General features: G+C 50.7%; 3 protein-coding genes across 7 annotated transcripts in view; 2 read left to right on the top strand and 1 right to left on the bottom strand.

The window, feature by feature from the left end:
- Window positions 1–2,854, top strand: part of FAM118B (family with sequence similarity 118 member B) — a 50,846-nt gene extending 47,992 nt beyond the window's left edge. For all 5 annotated transcript variants that reach the window (XM_046017346.1, XM_046017347.1, XM_046017344.1 and 2 more), the window contains 2 exons: window positions 2,012–2,068; window positions 2,320–2,854. In XM_046017346.1, the coding sequence (XP_045873302.1) occupies window positions 2,012–2,068; window positions 2,320–2,333 (71 nt within the window). In that variant the 3' untranslated portion in view covers window positions 2,334–2,854. The remainder of the gene's footprint in view (window positions 1–2,011; window positions 2,069–2,319) is intronic.
- Window positions 2,855–3,094: 240 nt separating this feature from the next.
- SRPRA (SRP receptor subunit alpha) lies at window positions 3,095–9,084 on the bottom strand. The gene is made up of 14 exons (XM_046017342.1): window positions 8,832–9,084; window positions 8,132–8,215; window positions 7,697–7,860; window positions 7,355–7,515; window positions 6,931–7,090; window positions 6,646–6,799; window positions 6,331–6,422; window positions 6,112–6,230; window positions 5,891–5,977; window positions 5,403–5,575; window positions 5,093–5,306; window positions 4,524–4,687; window positions 4,338–4,436; window positions 3,095–4,178 (listed from the first exon to the last, which is right to left on the bottom strand). The coding sequence occupies exons 1-14, from the start codon at window positions 8,946–8,948 to the stop codon at window positions 4,050–4,052; spliced, it is 1,917 nt and encodes a 638-aa protein (XP_045873298.1). The 5' UTR covers window positions 8,949–9,084; the 3' UTR covers window positions 3,095–4,049.
- An 89-nt stretch (window positions 9,085–9,173) lies between these two features.
- FOXRED1 (FAD dependent oxidoreductase domain containing 1) lies at window positions 9,174–18,986 on the top strand. Its single transcript, XM_046017343.1, has 11 exons — window positions 9,174–9,433; window positions 11,359–11,579; window positions 13,584–13,694; window positions 13,961–14,079; window positions 15,181–15,275; window positions 15,545–15,646; window positions 15,982–16,058; window positions 16,225–16,385; window positions 16,517–16,646; window positions 17,306–17,410; window positions 17,601–18,986. Exons 1-11 carry the CDS (start codon window positions 9,349–9,351, stop codon window positions 17,853–17,855), a joined length of 1,461 nt encoding a protein of 486 aa, XP_045873299.1. The 5' UTR covers window positions 9,174–9,348; the 3' UTR covers window positions 17,856–18,986.
- Window positions 18,987–19,183: the final 197 nt, after the last annotated feature.

Raw genomic sequence — 19,183 nt, 5'->3', positions numbered from 1 at the left:
GAGGGGCACCTAAGTGTGTCTGCCTTTGGCTCAGGTCATGACCCTAGGGTCCTGGGGTTGAGCCCTGCCTCGGGCTTCCTGCTTAGTGGGGAGCATGCTGCTCCCTCATCTCCCTCTGCCTGCCACTCCCTCTGCTCCTGCTCTCTTTCTCTCTCTCTCTCAAATAAATAGAATCTTTAAAAAAAAAAAAAAAAGTATTACAGAATGTCACAGATTCTTTTATTAGCTGCCTGGTCTTCCTCCCAGAGTGGTTTTTCCCAGAGTCCTCTTATCTTTCAGTTGAATATTCTGAACTTTTAAAAATGAAGGATTTTCAGTATGGCCAGGGGGCTTTAGTAGAGTGGTCAGCTGAGTTTGTGATTTGAAATCTAGCAGAGCAGTTTTAGGTTAAAAACATTTAGCAACAAGTCAAGATTATCCTCCATCCTTGATTATGATTTGAGTCTCTATGGGTACATACTAGTAAGTGGTAAGAGGTCTTTTGCTGTTGTTTAACACTGAACATTGGCTAGGCTCCTGACATACTTGCTGTGTACTTGCTTTTGCATAGTGAAAGTTGCTTGGATTCAAAAGATTCTGTAGGTTCTAGTATATTTATTTCAGAAAAACCAAGTAATGGGAAAAGGAAAAAATTTTATAATTCATTATTATTATACAAGCAGTTATTTTGGTACATTTCCAACTAACAATTCTTCCTGTGCATTTTTTTCATAATTGTGAACGAAAGTACACATAGTCATGTTACTGTTTTTATTCAGTGATCCGTCTCCAATATTTTTCTGCACAGCTGGTTTGGTAACCACTAGTGTTAATGATTATATTATAATCCAATGTGGATGACGGGGCGCCTTGGTGGCTCAGTGGGTTAAAAGCTTCTGCCTTTGGCTCAGGTCATAATCCCAAGGTCCTGGGATCGAGCTCTGCATCAGGGGGGCTCTGCTCAGCAGGGAGCCTGCTTCCTCCTCTCTCTCCGCCTGCCTCTCTGCCTACTTGTGATCTCTGTCAAATAAATAAATAAAATCTTAAAAAAAAAAAAGAGTATTATAGCATTATCACTTAAAAAAAAAATCCAACCTGGATGTTAGCTTACCCAGTTTTTCCCCTGTTAGGCAATTTCTAATTTTTTTCTAGTTTATTCTATTGTAAGTACTGTTGGCAATGAATTACATCTTCATCCCTACAGTTTTTCCTTTTGCCAGTAATTTCGTTGCGATGGGTTCTCAGTATAATTACTAGGTCAGAGGGCATGAATATTTTAGTGGTTGATAGCTATTGCTAAAGTTCTTTCTGAGAGGGGGAATACCAATACCAATTTGTATGAGTACTGTGCTGTCTTATTCATTTATACTCAAATTGCTCATATTTCTGATGACTCTCTTTTTCCATGTGTTCAGTTTTAAACTTTTTCCTATACTATTCTCTATCGCAGGGCTGTCCAATAGAATTTTCTGCAGTGATAGAAATATTATCTTCCCTGTCCAGTACCATAACCAAATGCCCATGTGGCTGTTGGGCATTGAAATGTGGTTCATGTGGCTGAGGAACAAAGTTTTTAATGTAAAACTATTTAGCCACATGTGGCTAACGACACCATATTGGGCAACACAGATTGAACTGATTTTGTGTTGTGAGAGCATCTGCTACTTTTCACTCTTCTCCTTGGTTGAATTTGCTCACTTGCGTGCTGCTCCCCGTCTCCATCCCTAGATTTTTACCTAAATTTGGCCTTCTAAATGAGTTAGGGACAGCAAACACACTTTTGCCCATTTAATGCTTTATTTGCACTATTAGTGCACTCGCAGACCTTACTGCTTCCCTCTTACCTGAAGACTAACCCAGTTCATTCTCCCCACCTCCTTATCCTCTGGTCTGTGATGTCCTCATTACTAAATAATGCCATCCTTCTTCGGCCATGTTACTTCATTACCCTTTGGTTGGTTGGTTTTCTTTGTATTAAGAGTTTTGACTTCCCGGTCTAATATCTGATACTGATGTGCATTTTGTTCGGCAGGGATGGTAAGAGAAGGTCAGCTGAATGGCTCCTCAGCGGCACACGGTGAAATAAGAGGTATCCTATTTCCTATTCTGTTTGTCAGTTTTGTTGGCAGAAAATGTTTTTCTAGGATTTGTTTAGTATTTTGGAGAACAAGGACTCATACCTGTTAAGGATTCTGTATTTTCCTGTTGAGTCTGTCACAAGATTCCTAGTATCTGAAGTTTTGTCTCCTGAAGGGTTAAGTTGGACTTAGTATCTGCAGCTTTGGACATACACTGTGTTTCGTGAGACTTCATTTTATTCTCTTCTCTTTCTCTCCACAGACTGTAGAACATGAGAGGGGGCTGGCGACATCATCAGCATTAGACCAAGGTGTCAGGCCCGACTGTGGAGAGTATTTAACAAGTAAACTTATAAGAACCCAGCACAGCTCCGTGGAAGTACCAAAACCCAGAGGTTGAAGGTTGAGGGTAGAGTTGGGGGTGGGGGGGTTGTTCCAGCTCAGTCCTTCATGCCCACTGGTTCTTGATTTTCTGCGGCCTCTTCCAGTTCACGAATCCCCAAGTGACAGCGGGGCCCAGTGCAGCCTCCCCCACCCCTGCACTGGACATGCCTGTGTCCATACAGCAGATCAGTGCGACACCTCCACTGACTGTGGCTCCAGCCCTGCATGAAGGACTTGGGAGCTAGACACCGTGGGGTCACTGTGGCCCTTGTTGCAGTTTTGTACTCTATACCTGGTTTTTCAATTAAGCTTAATGGCTTTTTTAAAACATGACTTGAAGCTCTAGTTTTCTAGACCTTTTACAGTGTACAGTATTTTACATAACTGAGCTGTATTAAAAGCTTGTTCATTTACTTCCCAGGGCCCTGGCTCTACTTTTAGAGTCCCTTTAGAAAACCTGCGAAGGCACTACATGAGCCTACTTTTTGTAACTTAAGAGTTGTGTTCTTTCACATTGAAGTGGGTGATCTCATTCTCTGGACAACCATTCATTATCAGTTCCCGCTCTGTTTCCCTTCTTACCTACCTTAAGCACAGTGTGATGTGGGATCTTAGTTTTGAATCCTGTGTAAAATAACTCCAAGACATAAAAGGCAATTTACTTATGAAATTTATTTTCTTATATAAATTATGTATTTCTCTGGGCAGACAGCCTTCACCTTATTGCACTAATAGCACATCTGTAATACCAAGCTACAGGACAAGTCTTAACAAAAGGTTTGTATTCTTCAACGTAGCACTTGTCTACCAGGCACTGTAGAGAGGATGAGGAGGAAAAGCCAGGATCCGCTCAGGTTTAGAGTGGGGTGGGGGAGAGGGGCAACTTGTATACCCTTCTGACAGTTGGTTCTCTCCCAGGAAGGGGAACATGCAAAGCTTACATCTGGATTCTGGGAGCAGGGAAGAGTTGGAAGGCTGAGAAGCCCAATGCAACACTGCAGCTCAGCTCCCTTTATTTTTGAGGGAAGAACTCCTTTCATTCATTTTGTAACAAATCACTCTGGCCTAGCTGATGCCTTGAGGAAACAGTGGGAATGGGGTCATCATCAGAGTTAGCAGCAATTAAGAACAGGCCATACACTGCCACGGTGTGGTGGGTATCATCCTGGCCCCAGGGACCCGAAAGCTGTGTATCCAAGGGAGAACCCAGAGCTGGCCCCGGAAGTCTCTCGACTGCTCCTTGTGCTCGGACATCCCTGTGACTGTGGTCAATTAGCAAAGCTCCGGTGTTGGGTCTTCCAACCGTTGCTCAAAGCTGTAATGAGACTGAGTGTGTAGGCAGAGTGAAGGGAATGCCTGAGTAGGTGGGGAGGGCTGTCAGGGCAGGGAGCGATGGGCAGTGGACTATAACATGATTAGGCCCTCCCTGTAGATGGAGGCTGGGCTGCCAGGGAGTGGGGCAGGGGAGCTGCTAGCCCCTAGGGCTCCCATCACTCTGCCTCTGTACTACACTGAAGAGAAGTCGCTCACAGACTCTAAAGCACATTCTTGTTACAGGAAGAGGGGCTTTGGGGGGAAGCAGTGATTTGGTTTTGGGCAAGAGACATATTAAGCCTTCATGAGGGCAGCCACCACAGCCTTGGCGTTGAGACTGCGTAGGTCACAGTAGGTCTGGCCAGTGCCCACAAAGACGATGGGTTTGCTTGTGATGTAGGTCATAGAAATAGCAGCTCCCACCTGAAGTGGAGAAAGGGGACACACAATCACCTCAAGGCCACTTCTTCCTATCCCTTCTGTAACAGGAAGCTTTGGAGGCAACAACATATCCTTAGAGCCATCAGCTCCCCGTGAAGGACACCCCTCCCCATCTCACTGTCCCGTACCATCCGTATTTACCTTGTCATCAATGGTATCAAATTTGGTAAGGACAATGCCATCAATGAGCCGAGGTGTTTGAGCCATAGAATGGTCAGCCAAGGCTCTGTTGAACTTGACCTTGTAAGGGAGAAACAAGATGTAAGTACAAGAAGCACCCAGCAGGCCAAAGCCGAGGCTGGAGAAGGACTAGGCCCTAGCCCTCACCAGCTGGTCCACAGCCTCATTGCCTACTAAGGCCTCCCCCACAAACAGCACCAAGTCGGGCGTGTTGACAGTAATGAGCTTAGCCAGGGCAGTCATCAGAGGGGCGTTGTCCTGCATGCGGCCAGCTGTGTCCACCAGCACCACATCAAAGCCTTGGTTACGTGCTAGAGAGAAAAAAAGTGGTCAACTCAAAACTTCTAGGCTGTCCTGCTCATCCTACCTTTCTCTCAAGAAGTGGTAACCTGGCTATATTAGAAGCCTAGGTGTTTGCTTTCTTGGGCTCCAGATCTGGTCATAAGGTAGTGTGAGCAAAAACCTATTCTGTGCTTGGCCATCAGAAACATTAAAGGAAATATATGGCAACAGGATAAAGGAAAGCAAACGGGCTTCCTTGGGTGGAAGAGATTAGTTTTGCCCATAGTTAGGTACTCCATATGGCAAGTTCACCGCCCGGACTTACTGCTGAGCAGTAAGTTGGTAGGAGGGGATCCCAGACCCTCTGCGGATCACAAGGGAAGCCCAGGAGGAAAGGGGCCCACAGCAACACCCCACCCTCCTGTGTACCATACCAAAGGCAATCGCTTCCATGGCAATGCCTGCAGCGTCCTTGCCGTAGCCCTTTTCAAACAACTGCACCATAATGCGGCCACCGTGCTTCTCCGGGGGGTGCAGGGCACTCAGGCGCCGGGTGTGTGTGCGCAGCTGCTCCACAGCCCCGGCACGAAATGTGTCACAGGCAGCAATGAGGACACTGAAGCCATTCTCTAACAGCCAGAAGGAAATCTGGGCAAAAGCAGCGAAGAAATCAGTGCCCAGAGTCACTAAGACCTGGAGCGTGAAGAAAGGATATCTGAGACGGGTGGGGAGCAAGGTACTGACCTTGGCAAGATTAGTAGACTTCCCCACTCCATTAACACCACAGAAGGTGACAACATAAGGGCGCTGATGACGCTGGGCATCCATAATATCCCGGAGCATGTCTACGCGACGCTGTGGCTGCAGAATCTGCACCAAGGACTCTTGGAGGGCTTGCTTTACCGTGGACGTCACCGCTAGAAGGGGGTGGTGGGTCTGTGAAACCCAAAGACTGCACTCCCGGGAACCCCCTGCACCCCAGGAAACTGAGATCTGGAGAACCCAAGGCTCTTGTCCCAGGAATCCGCACCACATGTGACAGTGTTCCAAGCACTGTAAGAGTGTTAACTCCTTTAGTTCTCAGAACTCTTCAGGTCTAAGTTATGCAACAGACATTTAGTGGGGAAGGAGTTTGCCACAAGCCACACACCTAGTATGAATGGAGATCAATGCACTGAACTGGCTGGTGCACACAGTGCCTTAAGTGCTTTCTGGTTTAGAGAGATACTTACTGCTGAATGTCCCCATCACCTTCCCTTCCAACTTGTTGGCTACAGATTCACAGAGCTGGACTGCAATGTCTGCTGCCACATTCTTAGCTAGAGAGACAGGGACAGGTGTGTGAATGCCAAGTCAACAGTAAACAACCCTATGGTACATATGAGAACTCGGGGTGGTTCTCCTCTCCACCACCCGTCCCATAACCGTGAGTCCCCCCATTCTCAGAACTTACCAATGAGATGATCACGCATCTTATCCAGCACGGACTCCATGTCTTCACGACTCAAGCTCTTGGACCCCACAAGGCCCTTCAGCATCCCAAACATGCCACCCAGAGTTCCCTTGGTAGCACTGTAGGCACAGATTATAGATACATATGACGCCAGCGGGCAGGAGTCACGCCTCATCCGTCCTGGAGCCACCCGTACCACCCACCCTGAAATTCCCCTACCTGGGTTTAGTGGTGTTTTGAGTGGCCACTTCATCATCTGAGCTGCTGCAGTCCAGATCCTGAAGCTGCCCCCCAGGCCCAGTCCCTCGAATCTGGAGGGTAGAGGGAAAGGAACAAGATGGGATCAGGAACACTGAGGGCTGAGGGAAAAGCAGCCCGGGATTTACCCTGTCCCCATTCCTCCGTCTCTGATTTGGAAAAGTCCAGCTGTGACCCATCCCTTCATTCACAGAAACCAAAGGTACTGCCCTCCTAGTCTCTACCTTCTCCCTAACTTCTTACTAATGGTAACCCACACTGGCCCGTGCCTCTTACCAAGCTGATGTCCTCAGGTGGGGCATCCTCAGGGGCTCCATTGGTGGTGGGAGTGCTATAATCCAGGATTTCCTTGTTAGCACAGCCACCCAGTGCCCACACCCGGGGTGCTTTTTTGCCCTTCTCCTTTGGAGCATCAGATTTCATGGACTTGCTGTAAAGGGTTACGCACAAAGGGTTACAGTGAAGTAGGAGAGGAATCATCCACCCAAGAGCCAGAGACGAGCTCCCTTGCCCCCAACATAGCTAGGTAACAGTATTTATGATGAAATTTAGAATGCTGACCTGGACTTCTCCAGACCTCTCCCATGCTTCTGAATGAACTCCTCTCGCTTCCTGCGTATTAGCTCCTCTTTGGAAAGTTCTACTCCGTTCTCAGGCCCCACTGCAAGACCTGACTTTTCAGCAGGAACTGCTTTGCTGGTGGCCAAAGGGCCATCAGAACCTGTTAGGAGAAAACTCACTGGAGAAAAACGACCCAATTCCAACAATAGGAAATAGTCTTCCAAACCCAAATTACTATTATCCAAATTATTAAGAGGAAACTAGGAGCAAACATCTTGAGGATGACAAGAACTGGGCATAACAGTGTGATGGGGACTGAGCAAGGGAGACAAGCAATGACAAGGGGAAAGACAGGGAACAACTTCAGTCCTTACTGCCATGTTAACTTTTCATGCCCCTGTATGTCCAAGGAGCTCAAACTCACTCTCCTTCTTGGCCCCCTTTTTTTTGCTGTTCTTTGCTTTTTCCTTGGGCTTTTCACCCCGTGTCTCAATCATGGACCTCACAGGTTTCTTGGCCTTTTCAGAATCTTCAAATTTCTTCATGGTAGTGGGAGCACGGATCTTACTGCTCTCCTCTGCTTCACTAGAGAGAAGAGAATGATCAAAAACCAGAAGAAGGACCCTCACACCAAGAGGTCAATTAGAGCTGGGCAGCAAATTCAAGAGTGTGTTTCAATACTATTTACTACCCGTGAACCACCCGCAGGAAAGAAGGGAGCTCATTAGGTCATGGAAATCAGTTCTGCAGAGGGGTGGCCTCTCACCGAAGGAGCCGCAGGAAGTCATTATGGAAATCAAAAGTGCCATTCAATAGACTTAGAGCACTTCGCTGCTGGATCTCTGTACGGTATTTGTCCCGAAACAGCCGGTGCACATCATCTATCAATTTGTCTACATACGTCAGTGTTAGGATCTTCTGAAAACCAACCTGTTCAGGGAGAGAAACAGAGCCAACAGATCTGCTTACAAGCCAACTCAACGCAGGCCTCCTGAGACTGGCTCAGTGGCCTGGCAGGTTTCCCTGACCTGAGGGGCAGCCAAGCTCTCTGACTGGGCTCAGGAACGTCTTCCCTTTCCCTCTCCGCCCTCTGTCTTCTCAGTTACTTCATCATATACGCTGGGTGCAATTAATTAGGGTTCTCAATAATGAGGATTATGCTGAAAGTGTAAGTACTGTCCCTCTTAAATACCCGACTTACCACAAACACCAGCTCAAACTGGTTGTCCAGTTTATACTTCAGTGTGAGTGCCTCATGGGTGAAGGAGTTGTTACCTCCCCTTTCCTGGGGAGAAAAAGGGGAGGGTGTATGTCTCAAGTTCCGACTACCCGGAAAACCCAGACTTGGCCCCTAGAAGGATTACCTTTGGGAAAAAAATAGACACTTCCCCCCAAAGTCAGACCTGTTCCCAGGACAAGAGGCTGTTGGGACCTTGCTCTCTAGCATCCCATCAGGCAGAGAAGGAGGTACCAAGTTTGGGGGAAGAGGAAAAGAGGTTAGTGGGAAGGCAAGAAGGGACTTAACGATACAATCAGATTTACTAGCAGCTGTACACTATTTACAGTTTTTAAAAGGCGTTTTTTCATTATCACACCCAGCCTTCGAAACAGAAAATCAAGCTACTGGGGGGGTGGGGGAGCGGTAAATGGAAGGAACTATGGGAAATCTCAAGAAGCGCCGGAATTCGGCTAGAGTCCCAGAAACGGAGGGGGAGGGGGGCGTCGCAAAGTTGCGGGATGGTCCGATGGGGGCGGAAGAAAGAAGCTGAGTACTGGCAATGAGTGAGTGGCCAGTCGGGATAGCCGGAGAGAGGTAGGAGGTAGGTGTGAGATCAGTTGAAGGGGCTATGGACCGGGTCAGTGGGCCGAGCCCAGAGTTCTGATCCCGCGGGGAGCGATACCTGCAGCAGCACAGAACGAATCAACGCATTAACGGGCCCGGTGCATGAGTCGCTCACTCCCTGGAAGCACCAGAGCACAAGCCCGCCCTTGGAGAAAATGGTGAAGAAGTCGAGCATGGCGGCAGCGGGAGAGGAGCCGGGGCCGGCACCGGGAACTCAGGCCGCGATCGCTGCCGCTTCCTGCTGCGCCAAGCGCGGGACACGTCACACCAGCGGCCCCGGAAACCGGCTCGGCCGCACTTCCGCTCAGAGGCGTCGCGTTCTCTCTCCGCCTCCGCCCGAGGGCGCGCAGCACTGTCGTAGACGCCGTACTCGCCAATGGCGGGTGGGGGCGGGCCTGGGCGGGGTTCTCGGAGACGGCAGCCTATAGTGCTTAGGGGCGGGGCCCGAAAGAGCCGCTGGCCAATGGGCGCGCTCGTCTGAAAGGCCTTCGGCGCGGGGCAGTGACCGCGGGGTAGGCGCCGCGTAGGGAGGGAGGTGCTGTCGGAGCCTCAAAGGTGCCGCGCGTAGAGTGGCCATGCTGCGAAGGTCGTTGCAGTTAGCCTTGGGCCGGGACGTCTTGGGCCGGGGGCTAGGCACACACAGAGGAGGCTCCACTCTAGGTAAAGTTGAGGGCAGCGGAGGGTATCGTGGTTCTTGGGTGGCCCCAGTCTCCAGCTTTGTGACCTTCAAAACTCGGGACCAGGGCCACGATGTAAAAACAGTCGGTCGGCTGGGAGAAGGGGGTAAGCTTGCTAGCCGGATCTTTTAAAGCCTGAGCAGATATATGGATCCCAAGGATGCCCTTCTCAGGTGACAAATGCCTGATCGTTCTAAGCCTCAAATTACCACCAGAATAGCAGAGAGCGAGGCTGACTGATTGGTTGCACAGATAGATGTGCAGCTAGCCTGCAGATGCTGTGCTTAGTATGTGGCTGTTAAGGAGGAAAGAAGGGAAAGAGGATAGAGCTTATGTCCTGTGGAGGTGGCTGGAGTGTAGCTGGAAAGGGAAGACTTCCACAGACCGGATCGAGACTGGATAGAACCCAACTTGGACAAATGCTCTGCACTGGTAGTGGGAACAGGGATCAGCTTTGAAGGATACTGTTTGCTGATTCAAGGACGGTGTGTGTTCCAAGTTCTGGAGAACTGAGCAAAAGTTAGGAGAAGTGTTGGTTTGGTGCAAGGAACTAGCAAAAGCCATGTAGATGGAGCATTTGTGTAGCAATAGGAAATGTAGTGTGGACAAGGAAGGTAAGCCCAGATCAAGGAGATACTTGAACATTACTGAGCAGAGTTCAGACTTTGTATTGGAGTCTGTGAAAAGACGTGGAGATTTGTGAGTTACACATCTTGTGAAGGACAAAAGGATTCATTTATTCAGGGCACTTATATGATGTGCCAGGTTCAGTGCTAGGCTGGAGATTTATTGCTGAAGAAGGCAGGCATGGTACAGTATGAAGCAATCACAAATAAACTCAAAATTGCGAACGTTTGCATGAGGTAATGTGACAGCATGACGGGAGATTTTGATAGCGTGTGGGGTCAGGAAAGCCTTTCCTGAGAAAATAACTAAACCGAAAAGGAAAGGAAGCAAGGTGTTAATGGCAAAGAAGTGGACAGAGTTTCAAAACAGAAGAACCCCTGTGTAGGTTCCCTGTGATGGGAAGAAATAAAGCACCACCAAGGTGTGGAAGGGGCTGGAGTGGGAGAGGAGGGAGAGAACAAGGGAAACGGGAGTCAGACTGTTCAGTGTCTCATAGGCCGTGTTAAAGATTTTGGACTTTTATTCTTGGAGTAATGAAAAGCCACTGGAAGGTTTTAAGCAAGACAGTATGTGATTAAATTAGTACTTGGGAAACATTCTAGCTATGATGCAGAAGAGTTGAGTAGGCAAGAGGGGAATTAGTGGGAACAATTAGGAGGCTTTTCATTAGTCTAGGTGAGAGCTTATGGTGGTTTGGTTTAGGGTGGGGTAGCAGAGATGGGAAAAGAGAGGGGACAGATTGGGGAGATATTCAGGAGGCAAAGCCATCAGGACTTGACAATAGATAGGACATGAATGTAGCTTTGCTAGTGGTGATGGTCGTCCAGGATAAGATGCCACTCAGAGTATCATGCTTCAGAAGGCACTGCAGCTTGGGGTGTGTCAGGACCTATGGGTCCAGGAGCCTGGAACATCCCAGAGGAGAGGACAGTGCAGTTGAACACAGGAGCCTGGGGCTCCGGGGAAAGAGCAGTGTGCACAGGCACTGAACATGCATAAGTCACCTGGCCCAGGGAGAGAGGACAGAGTGTGCATTTTAAGAAGTTGAATCTTGCTTGCATTGCTGGGCATGATGCATGAGAAGGCAGAGAGCCGAATGCATACAGACCATATAGTGAACCTACAGATACTGCTGGGTGTGAGCTGACCTTATGAGAAGGCATGGCCGTGGGGACAGCCAGCTCAGTGACCTCTTAGCCACCTTTTCCTGCGCCAAGCCTCCAACCCCTTACCACCGGGAAAGAGTATGAATGGCCTTCTCACCATAACTGCGTCCCACAGACTGGAATGGAAAGATGTCCGAGATTAAGAAGAAGATCCAGTCAGTCCTTCCCGGAGGAGCCTGGACTCAACTCCACGACACCAGCTACCTGCCCCCCGAACACTCGGACGTGGTGATTGTGGGGGGTGGGGTGATGGGCCTGTCCGTGGCCTACTGGCTGAAGAGGTTGGAGAAGCCACGAGGTGCCATTCGGGTGCTGGTGGTGGAACGGGACCACACGGTGAGGTCTGAGGGAGGGTGGCAGCATGAGTGGGGCACAGACTCATGTTTTATTAAGGGGTGGGGGGCTGAGGGGAGGAAAGACTTCAGTCTTTGGAGGTCCAAAGTCCCAAGGGACTGTACTTTGGTTCTTGTTGAGAAATCGTCCCAGTGATTCCTCCCTCAAATTAGAGACTTTGGCAGTAAGGTTTTTGCTTTTAAAAGCAAATTTTACGTGGATGGAACTAGAGGGTATTATGCTGAATGAAATAAGTCAATCAGAGAAAGACAATTATCATATGATCTCTCTGATATGAGGAATTCGAGAGGCTTGTTGGGGGTGGAGGGATGTTGGGGGGGGATAGGGAAGGAAAAAATGAAACAAGTTGGAATCAAGAGGGAGACACCGTAATAGAATCCTAATCTCTCAAAACAAACTGAAGGTTTGTTGGGGGGTTGGTTTGGGTTATGGACATTGGGGAGGGTATGTGCTATGGTGAGTGCTGTGAATTATGTAAGCCTGATGATTCACAGACCTGTAACCCTGGGGCAAATAATACATTATATGTTAATAAAATTATAAAAATAAAATTCAGGTTCCAATTCATTAAAAAAAAAAAAGAAGAAGAAGCAAATTTTACAACAGGGGATCTTCTAAGTGCCCATAGGTCTGACTAAGGGAGACTGTATTCCAGCCTAATGAATACAAACAGCCATCTCATCCCCGCCTTCTAGGTTCTATTACTTCTTTTTTTTTTTTTTTTAAGATTTTATTTATTTATTTATTTGACAGTGAGAGAGCTCACAAGTAGGCAGAGAGGCAGGCAGAAAGAGGGGGAAGCAGCCTCCCCGCTGAGCAGAGAGCCTGATGGGGGGCTCAATCCCAGGACCCTGAGATCATAACCTGAGCCGAAGGCAGAGGCTTAACCCACTGAGCCACCCAGACGCCCCAAGGTTCTATTACTTCTGAGGTTTTGCACAGTTGTTCTATTTTATTTTCTAAGATTTTATTCATTTATTTGATAGAGAGACAGCACAAGGGGGGGGCAGTAGGAGAGGGAGAAAGGAGAAACAGACTCCCCACAGAGCAGGGAGCCCAATGTGGCATGGATCCCAGGACCCTGGGTCAATGACCTGAGCTGAAGGCAGTTGCCTAACCAACTGAGCCACCCAGGCGCCCCTCGTTGTTCCTATTTTAGCCACAGCCAGTTAACCACAAATCTTGCTGGTTCAGTCATATCCTTCTATTTTCCAATAAGCAGATGAAATGCTAATCTGCTGCCCTTGGACTTCCAGGCCATTCCCATTTTGGGCCACGGTGCCCATCCCTTTTATGTGACCAACTCTATCTGCTCTGCATTTCTGCTAAGAAGGACTTTATTTGTTTATTTATTTACTTTTACTTTTAGTTTTTTATTAACATATGATGTATTATTAGCCCCAGGGGTACAGGTCTGTGAATCGCCAGCTTTACACACTTCACAGCACTCACCATAGCACAGACCCTCCCCAACGTCCATAACCCCACCCTCCTCTCCCAACCCCCCTCCCCCAGGCAAGCCTCAGTTTGTTTTGTGAGATTAAGAGTCTCATGGTTTGTCTCCCTCCCAATCCCATCTTTTTTCATTTTTTCCTGCTAAGATGAACTTTAATAACTATTGTCCTCTTTGGGTGCTGGTTGCCTTGCATAAGGGTGTATCTACCTCGGCTTCTCTTAGATTATAAGCTTACAATAGAATCTTTATTGGGCACCTGGGTGGCTAAGTCCGTTGAGCATCTGCCTTCAGCTCAGGTCATGATCTCGGGGTCCTGGGATCAAGCCCCGAGTTGGGCTCCCTGCTCAGCAGGGAGTCTGCTGCTCCCTCTTGCTCTCCCTCTCTCTGATAAATAAATAAAATCTTTTTTAAAAAATCCATTATAAACTTGCCAGTAAGACTCCCCTCAACTTGTAGGTGCTTCTGTTGCAGGATTCTGCCCACGTGTGACAGGATACTGGCCTCCCTCAGCTACTTTGCTCTTTCCACAGTATTCCCAGGCCTCCACTGTGCTGTCTGTGGGTGGGATTCGGCAGCAGTTCTCGGTGCCTGAGAACATCCAGCTCTCCCTCTTTTCTATTGAATTTCTACGGAACATCAATGTACGTGCAAAGACATCTAGGGGTTGGGGTGGTGACCAGTCCTTTAGCCCAGAGAGAGGAGCCGCCCAGCTGGCCAGGGGAATCAGGGAGCAGAAGCAGTTTGATCAAGTAGGAGTTGGAATCTCTAGTTCTGTCCCCAGTGGCGGTACCCAGAAGGCAAGGGCTTCTCTAAGTCTCGGGAGCTGTTGGTGAGGAAGCCAGGAGAGCCCTCCCTCCTTTCTTTAAATCAGCTCCTTCTAAAGAGTTTTTTTCTTCTTTGCATATAGGAGTACCTGGCTGTGGTCGACGACCCTCCCCTGGACATCCAGTTCAACCCCTCAGGTTATCTCTTGCTGGCTTCGGAAAAGGGGGCTGCAGTCCTGGAGAGCAACGTGCGGGTGCAGAGGTGGGTGCCTGGCCCGACCACCGGCTGCTCCTCAGCCGCGTGCCCAGCATAGCTCTGACACCAAGTCAGGATACGGGGCGGGCGACTTGTCAAAACAGGTCCCGATCATGTGGAAGCTCAGTCTGTCGGGTAACGCACACGACACCTCCAGTACCCTGGTCTGTCACACAAATGCGGATGGCACGCTGCTGCGATGGTTCCTAAATTTGCCACATCCTAAGAAACACCTGGAACATCCCACATCTGATAAGCCAGAACCTCTAGGGAAGGGCCCAGGAACCCGCACACTTTCCCCAGAAGGGCCAGACCATCAGCGTGTTAGGCTTTGGGGTCCTCTGGTCTCTGTGGCTATCACTCAACTCTGCAGTTGAAACAAAAGCAGCCGTAGGCAAAACATGGACAAAAATTGGAACAAACAAGTGTGGCTCACATACAAAAATGCAGGCAGCCGGCCGGTTTGGGCGGCCCCTCGCCTGAGTGTCTCCTGGTCGGTCAAGAGTGTGTGTATGTTTAACAAGTAGACTTGCAGGTCTCCCAGGGGACATGAGGTAATGTCCCAGATGCAGCATTTACTCATGTAGCCACCCCAAACATCCCCATTTTACATGTGGGTAAACTGAGGCAAACAGTGCCACTCAGTGGTGGCACTGGGATTCGAACTAGGCAGCCTGGCTTGCGAGTATGTTCTTTTAGGATCTGTGATGCTCTCTTTGGGGGACAGTGTCCCATAGAAGATCGTTGTGCAGGTGGACCGGACTGTACTAGAAAGTGGACAGGAAGGCCATTCTGGGCAGAAGGGGAGGGAACCAAGGGACCTGCTCTGTTGTGAAAGGCCACAGAATAGTTAGGGGATGGCAGGGGGTTTAGTGTGGCCAAGAGATACCAGGGTGTAGGAAGGGAAAGCAGGGTCAGGTGCTGAAGAGCCATGACTAGGAGGCTTGGTCTTGATACACTCAGCAAGGAGGAAAACTTGGGGGACTTGGGGCAAAGAAGTGACCCAAATGAGGCAGGATCCCCACTTTCGGGGTTGGGGTCCCTGCTTCTCCCGCTCTGCACACCGCCCTTCTCACACACGTGCACACAGCCGCACATTTCTCTCAGGCAGGAAGGAGCCAAGGTCTGCCTGATGTCTCCTGAGCAGCTGCGGAACAAATTTCCCTGGATAAACCCAGAGGGCGTGGCGTTGGCATCCTATGGTGAGGCCTGCTTGCAGAGGGGCTCGGGTCAAGGGGCGCCTCAGGTCGGGAGTCTCAGCTGCATCGAGAAGCAGTGCTTCCCCCTGGCCAGCAGTCTCCCCGCCAGGCCATTGCTAGCTCTCTGTCCTTCCACAGGATTTGCCTCTGGTGCCTTTGGGCAACATGACTTTCCCTGGCTTGGGAGCCCTAAAGAGGAGTCAGGGGTGTGGGCAATCCAGTAGGAGAGAAGGGTCCGAATCCTGTCTCCTGAGTCCTCTTGCTTATCACAGGGATGGAGCATGAAGGTTGGTTTGACCCCTGGTCTCTACTCCAGGGGCTTCGGCGAAAGGTCCAGTCCATGGGGGTCCTCTTCTGCCAGGGAGAGGTGACACGTGAGTCTGAGATCCCATGCGTCTTCCCTCGGTCAGCCAGGGCGCAGGCGTGGACGGGGTCTTACCTTCACTCACGGGCTAAGAAAGAGTTGATTTGGGGGGGTTCTCCCTGAGGGCTGGTCTTGGCTATCCTGACTCCAGGTCCTAACTCAGTTTTTCTGCTTAACTTACGGTGTGCTTGAAGGTCTCAGCACACTCCTGTCCCGTGTGCGGCCAAGTTCATCCTGATTACCCCGTCTCTGTGGGAAAAGCCCCGGTCTTTCTCCTGAAGCCCATGGAATCCCAATCTCGTCTTCTTCAGGCTTCAGGAGTTCTTGTTTTTCTTTTTCCTGCAGGTTTTGTCTCTTCGTCTAGCCATGCAGAGACCCCAAGTGGAGAAGAGGTGACTTTGAAAAGGGTCCATGAAGTTCACGTAAGTTCCCAGCCTGTGCATCTCCCTTACCAAAGTGGGGGGATGAGAAAGGTAACAACTGTGGTCTGGATCATCTTCTGCCCACTTCTAGTCTGGGTAAACTAAGGCCCATGGTGCCCAGTATGTGGGCCAGGCCCTCCCTCCCCTCCCGCTCTGCTGCCTGCAGGTGAAGGTAGACCGCAGCGTGGAGTACCAGCCCGTGGAGTGTGCCATCGTGATCAACGCAGCAGGGGCCTGGTCCGGTCAGATCGCGGAGCTGGCTGGTGTCGGGAAGGGGCCACCTGGCACCCTGCAGGGCACCAAGCTACCTGTGGAGCCGCGGAAAAGGTGACGCCCCTTGGGGCAGCTGAGGAGGTTGGTGAGAGAGGGACAGAAACAGTGTTTAAGAGTTTGTTAAATGCAGTAGGAAGGAGGGGTGCTGCTCTTCCCACCATCTCCTAACCCGCTGGTCACGGCAGGTATGTGTACTTGTGGAACTGTCCCCAGGGGCCGGGCCTGGAGACTCCGTTCGTCATAGATGCCAGTGGAGCCTATTTCCGCCGGGAAGGACTAGGCAACAACTATCTGGGCGGCTGTAGCCCCACTGAGGTAAGCGAAGCAGGGTTGGGGTGCTGGGTGGGAGATGTAGGCCGACTGCCGTTAAAGAGTCAGGCTTTGGGGCACCTGGGTGGCTCAGTCAGTTAAGCCTCTGCCTTCAGCTCCTGTCATGATCCCAGGGTCGTGAGATCGAGCCCCACGCTGGGCTGGGGAGCCTGCTTCTCCCTCTCCCCATGCTTGTTCTCTCTGTCTTTCAAATAAATAATAAATAAAATCTTTTAAAAAAAAAGAAGGGGTGCCTGGGTGACTCAGTCATTGAGTGTCTGCCTTCGGCTCAGGTCACGATCCCAGGTTCCTGGGATCGAGCCCCACATCAGACTCCCTGCTCAGCAAGAAGCCTGCTTCTCCCTCTCCTACTCCCCCTGCTTGTGTTCCCTCTCTCGCTGTCTCTCTGTCAGATAAATAAGTAAAATCTTTTAAAGAGAGAGAGAGAGAAAAGAAAAGAAAGAGAGAGGAGTGTGAGTGAGTGAGTCAGGCTCTTTGGAGGGCCTAGCGCTGTTACTGATGCTCCAGCCCCTCTGGGTTTGAACTGGGATCTCTCCTCCCTGTCCCCTACCTACTGAGGGGATTGAGTAAAGGGAGGTCGGTGAGGTCTGGGTACACCCTTGTGTCCCAGGCTGTATAAGCCATGTCCCCACCTCTTGCTGCAGGAGGAGGAACCAGACCCAGAGAACCTGGAAGTGGACCACGAGTTCTTCCAGGACAAGGTGTGGCCCCCTTTGGCCCAGAGGGTCCCAGCCTTTGAGGCTCTGAAGGTAACTAGGAGGCAGATGAGCCTAGAGCACCACCGTTCCCTTGGAAAGCCTGTCCGCTGCCACACACCCTCCACCTCACAACTGCTAAGGACTGGTGGTCTGGGGACCCATCCCACCGAGCCCTGAGCAGGAGTGAGGGCGGTGTGTGTTGGTACCTTCCTGGGAACCCCCGCATCCTGTCCGCCCGCAGGTTCGGAGTGCCTGGGCTGGCTATTACGACTACAACACCTTCGACCAGAACGGCGTGGTGGGTCCCCACCCTCTCGTCGTCAACATGTACTTTGCCACGGGCTTCAGTGGCCATGGGCTCCAGCAGGCCCCTGCTGTGGGGCGAGCTGTGGCAGAGATGGTGCTGCACGGCAACTTCCAGACGATCAACCTGAGCCCCTTCCTCTTCAACCGCTTTCACCTGGGAGAGAAGGTCCACGAGCACAACATCATCTGAGCCCGTAAGCTCTTCGCCGGCCCAACTGCCCTGCGTCACCCTTGGCTCATGTTCACATCCGCCTCGCTGTGACTTCCTCCTCAGCCCCCATCCCGGCTCTCCTCACCCTCCTCTCCCTGCACCCTGCTCATCCTGTCCCGTGGGGCTGGGCGGGCAGGCAGGCACACTGGAGGCTCTGGGAGGCGTGTGCCTGAGGCCCAGGCCAACAGAAAATGATGGGATGAGACCCAGGACTGATCTCTGGCCCGGGCCAAGTCCGCCCAACGAGTTGGGCTGCACAGAGCACCTGCGCGTGGGCCCCTGCACTGGCTTCTTCCTGGCACTGACCCAGAAAAATGGCCTCTGCCCCTCTGGACAGGCACGAACCCAGGCAGGGAGCAGCACAGGGCAGCCTGGCCCGGGCTTAGTGATTGTTTACCCTGTTCATCAATTAGTAAATGCGATTACTTTTTCCACCTGGGCTTCTGTCCCTTTTTTCACCTCCCAGCACTTGCTTGCCTTTGATACCAGACTGGGAGAAGCCCTGCCTTCTCCCAGGAACATTCTTAAGTCCTGTGTGTAGGCGCCTTGTTTGCAAAGGAATGCCTCCCCTGGCTGAGTCCCTGCAGGAGTTCGGTTGTAGAGGGAAGGGAAGGCTTCGTGTGTCCACTGTGTATTCAGCTCCAGCTCTGGGCCTGGCCCAGGGCTACATGTTACGGACATACCAGCAGGCACATACCTGTAGGTCCTTGCTGGAGTGTTCGTCCCTCTGCCCTGCCCCTCAGCCCATATCCGATGTAATGTCGTCCCCGTAGTGCCGGGAATAAGCCCAGGTCGCGGAACCCCATCTCACCTGGTGTTTCTCCACGAAGCTTCCCAGGGAAGTTGACCTCTGAGCTGAACCTATAAGACGAGCAGTTTAACAAAGTGAATGCACAAAGGGGAAGCCCGGGGAGTGAGAGCGAGGACGGGGCTGATTCCAGGCTTCAAGAAAACCATAGATAAATGCCCAGGACCAAGGGTTAGTAAGATTCAAGGGGCAAGGGCGCCTGGGTGGCTCAGTGGGTTAAGCCGCTGCCTTCGGCTCAGGTCATGATCTCGGGGTCCTGGGATCAAGTCCCACATCGGGCTCTCTGCTCGGCGGGGGCCTGCTTCCCTCTCTCTCTCTCTGCCTGCCTCTCTATCTACTTGTGATCTCTCTCTGTCAAATAAATAAAATTAAAAAAAAAAAAGATTCAAGGGGCAAGAAGTGATTTTGTCCAGGCGAGATCATGGAGGGAGGGAAGGATGGTAGAGTAAGAAGTGGGGCAGGGCTGGGAGCCAAAGAGCCATGCTGTGGAGCTTGGGGT

This window comes from Meles meles, chromosome 8 (genome assembly GCF_922984935.1).
Source record: "Meles meles chromosome 8, mMelMel3.1 paternal haplotype, whole genome shotgun sequence".
In the NCBI taxonomy this organism is placed as follows: domain Eukaryota; kingdom Metazoa; phylum Chordata; class Mammalia; order Carnivora; family Mustelidae; genus Meles; species Meles meles.
This window is presented reverse-complemented; position numbering and strand designations above follow the sequence as displayed.